Here is an 11177-nt window from a genome sequence, read left to right as displayed (position 1 = left end):
ACTTAATACAGGGGACACATGCACGTTTTGAAATATAAAAAAATAACTTTATTATGGTCGGTAAAAGGTATATGAGCTATGCATTACAATACAGTCATATTGTGGCAATATTAATAGGGGAAAATACATTCATTTTCATCACTGGCATCTGTTTTATTTACACACACATCCACACACACACACACACACACACACACACAAACACACACATACACACACACACACACACACACACACACACACACACAGAAAGGTCTGGATGCCCCTCAACATGTTTTACTTCCAGTCTGCAGTAGAAACAGAGAAAATGCCAGTGTCACATATCCATGTTTAATTATTCATGATTGTTTCTGTTAATTTGAGCTTGTAATCATTAAAGTTGGACTTTCTACTTTTCCTCTGCCACAATTCAGAGGGGAATATTGTACTTTTTACACTTATCCGACAGAGTAACTTCACATTTAATATGGGATAACTTATAAAATATGTCTGTTGTCAGGTCAAATTCTTATACAGTATCTCTAAAATTCCTTCCTTCCATCTTTCTTTCTTTCTGTTTCTTTTTCTTATATTGCTTCTTACTTCACTTCCATTTCCGTTCATTCTTTAATTCCTTCTTAATTTCCTTCTATCCTGCATTTTTCAACAATTTCCTTCTTTATCTTATCTGAAATCATGAAAATCCCCTAAAAGTTAAACTAAACTTGACTCTTCTTCGCTGTCCGTATTTATTTCTTTTGATATCTTTGAACATTTTACTTCTAATACTTTTTTGCATTTATTTCAGTGAAAATGAGAAAACAGGATTTTCTTGTTTCAAGTTGTGGCACTACTTTTAAAGATCTGTGAATGACTTTTATAATAATCATTATTGTAATAATCATTTTAAACGACCTGATGATGTACAGCAACAGTTTCTTGGCTTCTGTCACTCCATAATTCCAGCGTTGCTGAGGTAAACGTCAGTGAAGGGCAGGGAGTTTGTCTGGTCTGTGTGTGGAGTGATGCCGGTCTGTTGGATGAACTGCTGCAGTTTACACTGTCGCAGCTCTTTATTCAGTACCTCAATCATCTCCAATCTGTCCTAGAGGATGCAGGGAATATTATAATACCAACATCATCAAATTTTGGTTGAATACATCTGGTAGGCATGCAGTATAAGTTAGCAGTATAAAGCTGGCAATAATCTCAACAAATCCCATGAAAAGACCCAAACCAATAATGAGTTGATCCTATTAACAAGTATTGCGTCTGTATCCAAAGTCACAGACAGGCTGGGGAAGTCAGAAAGTATTGAGAAACAGACAAACACATGTTGGTTTTAGTCTTTTCATGGGATGTGTTGACAGTAACAAAATTATTCTTCATTTAGATGCAACCCTGTTTCAAAATTCCATTCACATACAACTAATGTGCATCAGAAAATATGTTTTGTAGGAAGCGTAATGACAACAAGATTAAGTTTTTATCAACATAAGGAGGAACAGTTTTTCTTGAAAATATCCTGTTCAACACAAAATGTTCATTCTGGATGAATCTGCAAAACGTACACTGTCAAAGTTTTTTTTTCTATAATATACACTCCATGTGGACATCAAGACACTTAATATGTTATGTGAATAACTATTTGAAAAACATTGGCAAGGAATACTTCACACATCCTTGTCCTTGATCTAGTGACTTCTTATGGTCCATGTGATGAAGCTAATATGATAGCTCCAGCTCTCTCAATTACTCATATGTCAGAACTGTCAAGATAGGTTGCTATTGATGAAGAGAACAAATTTGCGTGCCATAGTTCACTATAAAATTGAACTCTGCGTTAAAGTGCTGTGCAAATTTACTTCACACACAGATAGTGACAGTTTCACATAAATACATTTATTTGGGTCTGAACTTTTGTTGTTGTAAATGCTGGTGCAAGTTGTTAGAGAAAAAATATTAAATGAAGGAGGAGTTATACCTGTAGGCTTTCCTCTGCAGCTTGTAGCTCTCTCTCTGTCCCTGACAATGATGCATCCAGTTCTTCTGCCTGCTGCTGGCGGTAGTGGAGCTCCTGCTTCAGAGGTCTCAGGGTCTCCTCTAGTTGCTGAGTACTCGCCTGTGAGCTTTGTCTGTGGGCTGTGAGTTGTATGTCCTGTTCTAGATGTGCAGAACGGTCTTGGAGCTCTTTGACCTGATAACTGTGATCATCCACTGATGATTGTATCTGGTGTAGACGCCTGTGCATATCTGTTGATAACAGTGTTATCATATCCAGTTTTAGACATGTCAGAAGACAATAAGACAGATAGAGGATAATAAAGTCACTTGCTAAAAAATGTAGAAAATGCAAACAGATTTGAAAACATACCTCGTTCTCTGTCAATCTCTGCTTGTAACTGTTCCTCCAACTGCTCTGCGTGCATCATCTCTTCTTCATTCAGCCTCAGCTGTTGCTCCAGTTCCTCCAGTTCCTCTATGAGGCCCAGCATCAGACCAGGAACTGCAGCAGATGACTTTTCCTGGTCCCACACCTCTGTCTCCCTTTCCAGAGATTCAATTTGAATCTCCAGGTCTTGTAGCCTCCTCTGTTTTTGCAGAACCTGTCTAAACACCTCCTCCTTAGGGGAGTAAGAAGGAATCGCCTTCACAGAGTTAAGAGGGTCTAGGAAAAAGACTGGGGAAGCCCGCGGTTCTGGGGAGGCTCTGGGCGACGGTGAACAAACCCTGTTTGATTTAGTCCTCCTGGGAAGCGTTGAGGGACCCAGACTGAAGGTGAGAGACTTCTGTGGTGCCCTATGTTTGAGGGGTCCTGGCTCTGATGGTCTGGGCAGGGGAAGAAGTCTTTCTCTGGTTGGTTTGTCTTGACCATCACTGACGCTGGGACCTGTTCGCTGCAGAATGAACTGGACCTCCGCAGCCAGCTGTCCCAGCTGAGCCAGATGTTGCAGAGGACAGTCATCAGCAGCTAGCTGTCTCTCTGTCCCTCGTATTTTCAAGGTAAGAATGTAGCGACCTGTCTGACCTGTCGAAAATAGCAATACATGAAGGATTAATATTTACCAGCATGCATCTGTATATTACAACCACCAAAGAGCTGAATATACTGTTAAGTGTGTAAAAGGGGTGTTAGAGAAGAAATTAACAATTTAATGTAAAATGCTAAACATGTAAACATGCTGTAGTAAAAGCCAACATATTCACCAGTCTACAATGGTGCCACTGGTATCGTGTTAAAAATGTCTGCAGCAAAACTTTTGTTTGTGTACTGGTGTGTTATAAGGTAACTTGCAAAATGCAAAAAGTTTCAGCCGGTCTCCACCAGAGTGTGTGTTCACCCCACATTAGGAAAATATAGGACAGAATGAACTGATGATGTGCTAATTGAAGAGCGTAAAGTGAAAACAAAAACATGAAGTTTGTATGAAGGGTGGTGGAAGAGGAAAGGCTGTAGGGTCATTAAAACCAACTGTAGTCTGCAAATCTTATACACGTATAAGATCTTATACGTGTATAAGATTTGCTCCTGCAAATCCTATGGGTGTTGTTACAGGAAAGCTAATGTTGTGTCCAAAATGGACAGTATCCTTTTGGGCATGAATGCTCCCAATAAAGTTATAAAGTTGTGTTAAAGCTTAAAAGTAATAAAAGTAATATCAGAGAGACATACAAGAAAAGAAAAACTTTGGAAATCAAAACATTTAGGTGTTTATGACTCTGTGTTGTATAAATGATAAAATTGACTTACCAATTGCTTGTGCAAGAGCAATGACGACATCCTGACAGGAAGTGTTTAGTGATAGGCCACACACCACTCTGACCACACCCTCCACCCAAACCTTCAGCTCCATCACTTACACTCAGCACTACCAGTGACCTGCAAGAAGACAGATAAACATCAATAAATTGTACTTTCAAACCAAGTTAACATAACTAAAAAAAAATGAAAATAAAAATCTAATCTTCAATATACAGGAACATAAGCTGTAAAAAAAAAAACACTAAACCTATACCTTGAGACAAAAATGTGTCAACCATCAGAGATTTATACCATGGTATCTCTCACTTTAATATTGCTGGTTGTATTTCACATTATAGGCAATATTTCAGATATTTCAGACAATATTGGATTTTAATATGATTTTTGCATCAGTGAGAACTTTAAGTGCTTTAGTACTTAAAGTTGCAGGGGTGGAAGAAGTAGTCAGAGTCTTTAAGTAAACGTATCACTAGTCCCGCAAAATATTACTGAAGTAAAAGTACAGAAATACTCTCAGCAAAAGTAAAAGTGCTTGTTAGGCAAGATGTCCCCATTCAGAGTGTTATTGTTTCATTATTTGAATGATACATACATTAACCTGTAAGCTGTATTTTACTGCTGTAGTGGTGGAGCTTATTTTAATGGCTTTATATACTATGAGTCCTTTAGTCTGTAACAAATTATATTTTAGAGGCAGATCATAAAATCTAGATAGTAAGTATTTCTCTGAAATAAAGTGAACTAGGACTATAAAGTTGCATAAAATGAACATACATGTACTCAAGTAAAGGACAAGTAAATTAAATTTCTATTTAATTATAGTACTTTAGTAATCAGAATTAGAATCAGATTTATTATGGAGGAAGTTTGCACATACAAAGAATTTGTCTTTGTGTTGTGGTGCATGACAATCAAAGATTGGAAGATAACAGAAAAAGTATCTTTACAAAGGAAGAAAAATACTACCACAGCAGACAGGTGGTATAAATATATATAGATAAACTTGTACAATAAGGAATAAGTAAAAATGTATTCTATGTGAAGAGAACTGTTGAACAAGACATTGACTGGGAATGTGCAAATGTTCACAGTATAGACACTATAATAATATGCAAATGTAGTAATACAAAGAATACAAATAATTGCGTTAATGTAAAGTGCCATGTTAGATGTTATGTGAGTAAATATTCACATATCCACCACTGCTGATTTGACAGTTATTTCATTCACTGGACTAGCAACTAATAGTCATTCCAGGTTAGCAATTTTATTCATTAACAGTCAGTTGAATTTGTTGTATTAGTGTGTGCTGTCTCTTTAAGAACATCCGTAACAGTTCGTCGATTCGTCAGATAGCTCAGAGTGCTTCAGAGAGAAGCGCGTGAGAGACCGTTAGCCTACATGCCAGGAGTTAAAGAGAAGCTAGCTACTTTGAGCTAATTTATATGTTGGGAAAGTCAAAGACAGAGAAAAGAAACCTGTTTGGACAAATGTGACCCTCCTAATTTACAATTTTAGGAGTGACTTTGAGTCCCCTTCTGTCTTTGTTGCTGAATGCTGTTATTTGGTCGAGTTTTGGACCGGGACTCGGTGAGTTTTTCAAAATGTGTCAAAATAGTTTTTTTGTTTTTCGGACCAAGTGTAGCCAGACTTGTCAATAACTAAACTAAGACAGCGTAAGTAAGTTTTATGTTGTGTATTTTGTCATTTTTTCTTTGTGTTAAGTGATTTGTGTGAAGCTAGCTGTTGGGCACAGTAGCTCAGCCAAGTAGGGGATGGAGGGTGAATTTCGCCGCCATTACAGGGATTACAGGGTGTGGGTGTGACGCAGGTTTAATTAACAGTTAACCTAACGTTACATGTAAGTTAGCAGGGGGCTTGCCTTAAACTACGCACACCTCAATTAAAAGCAACCCAGTGGGAAAAACGTTCATATCTGGCTCCAATTTGATTATATCAATTTCTGAGAGCTAGCCTATAATATATTTTCCTTGGTGAGACAGACTTTACATAAGTATTTAAAAGGTTGCTTAAACAAAATCCAATATCAAAACTATTTCAGATGATTTAACTATCTAAAAATGAGCTATACGCTGATTGTACAAGCCACTAAAAATATTTAAAACAACATAAATACTATATTTGGGCTGTCGTGTGATAACAAGGCTAACAATGCGAGTAACCTTGGAATAATGAGTGATTATTCCCAAATCCAAATTATGTGTGGTTTTCTAATGTTTTCCTTCCAGTGATGCCAACAGTGTTTGATTGCAGCATTATGTGGATGTTTTGTTGTTAGTTAATGTGTAAGACTAAATTATGCATGTGTACTGTATGTGGTACTGTTTTACAGCAGGTCAGATAAGGATTAATGATATTGCACACAGCGGCTGCAGGATCAAGATGAACAACCATGGGAGGAATCATGATGGATGGACATCTGCTTCAACAAGACCTATGAGAATCCACAGGTAAAGACACTGTTCATACACCTGAATTGTAGGACTTCACCATTAATCAATAAGCAATGGGTCACATGGACTGTTCACAGCCTTAATAAAAGACACTGGTTATTATTTAATAGGTGGATTTGGGGTTTTTAAGTGAGTTTGTGCTTTTATATTTATGTTATTTATTTTTCTATATTTTCTTGTGGTAAATTGGTGTTACTGTAACATCAAACTCAAGGTGTTTACCAGTTAAGGCAAACTAATGAAAAGATTAAACTTATATGAAATGCTCCGAGGTAATATAGAATGAGAACTGAGTTATCTCAAACAGAAAGGAAAAACTACATTTCATTTTAAAGGAGATTAAATCAGAAATCTCTCTTAAACGCAACTATGTTGGAATAAGTCATTGAGAAGTCATCAGGTTATGAGAATAAAATTATAATTATACAAGAAAAAGGTCATATTGCTCCAACATACGACAGTTGATTAATTATTTAAAGATATTCATGAAACCTAATGAGCTTTAATCCTTTATCAGTGCCAGTAACTTGTGTTTTGAGGAAACCAAGTCTGCTGTGCCTCAGGCGTCGCTTCATAACACATCAGGTACTGTGACTCATGTACTGTATCATGTAACTGGTGTCATTTCATGTCAGTATCCTAAATTCTATGATAATAATGTGCTTATTGTTGAGACCTATGACTCCAGGTGATCCACAGTCCTCACTAGTCAGGTAAACTGACAGAGTACTCTTAATATAGCATTAGTATTAGCCTAATATATAAACATTGCATAGTATTATGAGTTTGCTCTTAATATATTGGGTTTACTTAACTTTTTTTTTGTAAAATTGTAACTTGTAATATAATGACTTTTCTGCAAATTACAACTTAATTCTCATGACATTACAGATTTTTTTTCTCATAATATTTCAAATCACCTGAAATCTCAGACTATTTCCACGACACAGTGGCCCACAAGGGTACATGTGAAAATGTTTGGTTAAGAATTGGGTCAACTGACCCTTTAATAATGTTTTTAGTTGGCCAGTGCAGATATTGTCAGAATAAGCAAATGAAAAATGTTGGTAGTCAAAAATTGCAGCTGTTATGGGAACACAGAGACTTTCTCATGTTTCTTTTCCCATACAGTACAATTCTATAACCTTCCTCCTGGGTGATGTATGAAAGTTGAGCCAGCTGAAGGGAGTGGTATAAGATATCACTTTTGTGGTGTCAGTATCAAGATTATAGTGTGAACTGATATCCAACACGCATGTTTAGGAATTTTCTCACATACTGAATACCACAGGAAAAGCAAACAGTCAGACTGTTTGCAGAAAAGTGATGACATCCAGTATGGCAGCGTAAGTCAAACAAACATTTACTTTTTCTTCACTTTCACTGTTGTCCCACCTCCTTCCTTTTCAAGTTTAAAACAGGAGAGATGATCTGGAGAGAACAGTTCTGACTTCAAAATTCAAAGACCAAAGTGGGAAGCAGCATTTTTACTCCATTATAGCTGGAGTTACTGGTTACTGTACATACATTATTAGATCATAAAATATCATTAACGTGGGTTGGATGGAGACTATGCACTCTTCAAACAAAAAACAGCACACAGTAGATACACTGTGGAAACTCACAGTGCAGTTTTGGTAAACCAATCTAATCATTAACCTAGTACATACAGGTGCTTTTCAGCTCCAGTCGGCTGAAACTGACTGATGATTACTTAAACAAATTCAGTTCAAAACTCAAAATGGTGAATTAAAATAACAAATTTCTAACCAAGTATTGACTTAAGAAATCATATTAGATGTTTGCTCATTCGCAGAGTTTTCAGCATGCAGCACATTTGAAATGTTTAACTCAGAAAATGTATTCTTACTTATGTCTCAAGTTATCATCCTGTACTATTATGACTTTTAAAAAAGTATAAATCTATATGGAAAAGCAGTTATAGTTCATTGATTTACCTGGAATCTATAGACAGAGAAAAGTTACTATATACACCCAAAAGACAAAATCCTAAAATCCTTTGTGAAAACACAAACAGTGAGCTGGAAAAAATTTGGGGGACATGGGGACCTTTTTAATGACAGTTTTAATTTAGATATAGGGCTAGCTAACTGTAACTCCAATAATTAATACAAAGGATTTTGATCCTGTGCATGATATTAGTCTAGGCTGGTTCTAGACTCCTGCTGCAATAATTCCTTATCTTTTTGATCTCTGGGCAAAAAAAAAATCTCAGAAATTCATAACTGGCTCATTTACAATGTTTTGTAGTTTATTAAAACTAATTTATTTTCCACATGTGACAATTAAGTGATGCGTTCATGTGCAGTGTAAGACTGCCATCACATTAGCATAACAAGGTGCGTGCATGAAAGGGGCTTTAGTTAATATTATGTATTTTAAGTTTTATTAATGAACTGAACACTTTGTCTGACTGGAACACATTTCTGACTGAACTTCAGTTGCAGTCAGTAGAGGAACCCTTAGAGAGATCATTTAATTCACCAGGAAAGTATACATTTTGCACAAGGAAACAGGTGTTTGGGTGTGAAATGTGTGAAGGTTTGTGTGTGTATAGTTGTCCCGTATTTGCAGGAGACACACAGGTTTGCTGAAGCAGGAATGTGGCAGAACACGCTGACATTCCTGGAGGACTCAGACTCCACCCACACATACCTCCACTCTCAGTTTACTAACTTCCACTGTTCAAAATAACTTTCAGTATCACCACCATCCAGAAAATAATCAATAGGAACAATAATTCCTCAAAACCTTGTAAACTACTGCTACAAGAAATGACTTTCTTTATGTGGATAATCATGAATTTCAGTCATCTTTGAAATTATTTAAGAATTGAAATGGTTGAAAAGGTGCTCCTCATTTTACCCTCATAAGATTTTTTTCTACTTGGATTAAAAAACATTAAGTGAAACATTATAAAAGTAAACTATTAATCCAGATAATTCAAGTTGTGGAAAAAAATCTTAATACAAAGGTATTCTTTTTAAAGTTTATTGTATTGCCTATTATCAATTGACTGTATTCTACACTCTACAACTCAACTCAAGTAAACCAAATAACTACAGTAGCTCAAATTTCTTCAATCAATGACTTCTAAACCAAGACAGCATTTATGTAAATGTTCTTGTTTTGCTTGCTTAATTTTTTTTCTGTAAAAGTTGTCAAATCCTTTTTGTATCTGGCTTCTCTTGAGCTGATCGTAAAATGTCTTAAAAGTAATTAAGGTACTCTGCTAGTTAAGTAAATAAGCTTGTATATCATGTACAGTATGATATTGATTATTAATTAAGACAAATGAAGATTAATGCATTTCCATGCTAGATTTAAATAGAGTTCATAGTAATAGACCCACTGTTCCTTAGATTAGAAAGTCCTGAAGTGCTGACTCATTTGTTTTGTTTTTATTTTTGTGAGATAATAATTATCATCAGTTACAGAGCTATTAGAGCTCAAGAGAGAAATGTTAACACACTTACCTGTTGGTTCAAGCTTCTCTTCGTTTCATTGATGATCTTCGTTCTGTCTCACTGGTTTGTGTTCAGGCTGGTGAGAGGCTGAGCGGCTGTGACCCAAACACTCACCTACAGGCACGCTTCAGCTGAGGAGGAGGAATGAAGCTGTGGAATGCAGTTCTTCAGGGTGTGCTGCATGAAAAATGATGTCACTCTGAAAGTGGTGGGAGGTAATTAAGCACATTTACAAGTATAGTTGTGTCTTCCACTTATATCTCTGCATCTACATTTATCACGGTGCTGGTGTTACTTTGCTGATATAGACTTTACATTCAGTGTTACTTAAGATCATAAAATATCACAAATGCCATCTCTTTCTTTGATTTCTTAAATCTGTCTCCTTTTCTTCCTTTCCTTCATTAAAATCCCCAAAACATGAGATACATTTTAATCTGACAACCAAACTAAACTATTCTCTCCCTCATCTCTATCAGTAGCTTTGCTCTTGATGAGTCATTTACATTTCAGTATATTTTAGAACACTTCACTGAAGAAAAGGTTTGAACATCAAAGCTTTTCCACAAAAAATGGTAACATAAAGGTTTGAATACTTCTTCTATTACTGCCTCTGGCTCTCGAAACAGTGCTGTCACTGTGACACTGAAACCAGGCGCCTCCCACTGTGTGTAAAAGATAAAAACTAAAAGGAGTGGCTCCTGCCGCTGCCTGCTCTTTCTACAAATCTCCAGCATTCCACTCAAGTTATTTGTGCATGTTTGTATCTGTGTGCATGTGTGTATTTGTGCTGAGGATTAACAACTCTGCTCAGCTGGTTTTCATCAGCCGCATTTAATTACAGCAAACAGACACACACACACACACACACACACACGTGTTACTGACAACAGATGATGTTGAGCAGCAGATGGCACTGTACTTGAATGCTGTTGCACTGGATGGCAGCGTCTCACATGCAAAATGTGCATGAATTAAATTAAAGGTACATTATGGAACTTCGGGTTCATATTTTTTGTTGAAATTCGCTCCAAAGCATATTTTAATGTGGAGAGGTGTTGCAATTAGGCGTCTGTGACCCCAGAGTCAACAGACTGGCAGCCTAAAGTTTTCTACACGAGCCTCGCCCCTCTAACCAGTCAGAGAAGGCCAAAGTTGGGGGCATACGTGAATATGCTTCTGGGCTACTATTCCCATGACTACGCTCCTCTCCTACCAATGTTCTGGTTTAACTGGTGTTGAATTAACTGGTGATATCCGCATGTGTGATGCTGTGGTTGCAATGGCGATCTCAAGACACTTGAGTCGAGGACTTGGGAACAGCAGCAAGTAGGTGACTGTCTATGCCTGTTCAAAATATCACAAATGTCAATAAATAGTTCATAAAATGTTTTTGTCAGCTTTAACATTTGTCACATATATCATTATTACTCTGATATCCAGTCGACTTATGAAATGTTCAGCCTAGAGGTA

The 11177-nt window shown here is 36.7% G+C and overlaps 1 protein-coding gene across 2 annotated transcripts; it reads right to left on the bottom strand.

Annotated features, from left to right (window-relative positions):
* Window positions 1-31: 31 nt before the first annotated feature.
* LOC122987293 (ras association domain-containing protein 7-like) lies at window positions 32-9800 on the bottom strand. 2 transcript variants are annotated; one of them, XM_044359088.1, is made up of 5 exons: window positions 9714-9800; window positions 3731-3859; window positions 2354-3007; window positions 1964-2232; window positions 32-1084 (listed from the first exon to the last, which is right to left on the bottom strand). In XM_044359088.1, exons 2-5 carry the CDS (start codon window positions 3831-3833, stop codon window positions 929-931), a joined length of 1182 nt encoding a protein of 393 aa, XP_044215023.1. In that variant the 5' UTR covers window positions 3834-3859; window positions 9714-9800; the 3' UTR covers window positions 32-928. The 2 variants fall into 2 exon arrangements, with proteins under 2 accessions (XP_044215023.1, XP_044215030.1); XM_044359095.1 differs by having other exon boundaries at window positions 982-1079.
* Window positions 9801-11177: the final 1377 nt, after the last annotated feature.

Source organism: Thunnus albacares, chromosome 1 (genome assembly GCF_914725855.1).
Source record: "Thunnus albacares chromosome 1, fThuAlb1.1, whole genome shotgun sequence".
NCBI lineage: Eukaryota > Metazoa > Chordata > Actinopteri > Scombriformes > Scombridae > Thunnus > Thunnus albacares.
Note: the sequence above shows the minus strand (reverse complement) of the source record. Positions and strands in the feature narration are given on the sequence as shown.

Bases quoted from the DNA above. Each gene is read 5' to 3' on its own strand.
- LOC122987293 (XM_044359088.1), bottom strand. From the start codon at position 3,833: ATGGAGCTGAAGGTTTGGGTGGAGGGTGTGGTCAGAGTGGTGTGTGGC. The intron at 3,008-3,730 runs GTAAGTCAATTT...TATTTTCGACAG, and splicing joins TGCTCTTGCACAAGCAATTG to GTCAGACAGGTCGCTACATT. The intron at 1,085-1,963 runs GTATAACTCCTC...TGCATCCTCTAG, and splicing joins CTGCAGAGGAAAGCCTACAG to GACAGATTGGAGATGATTGA.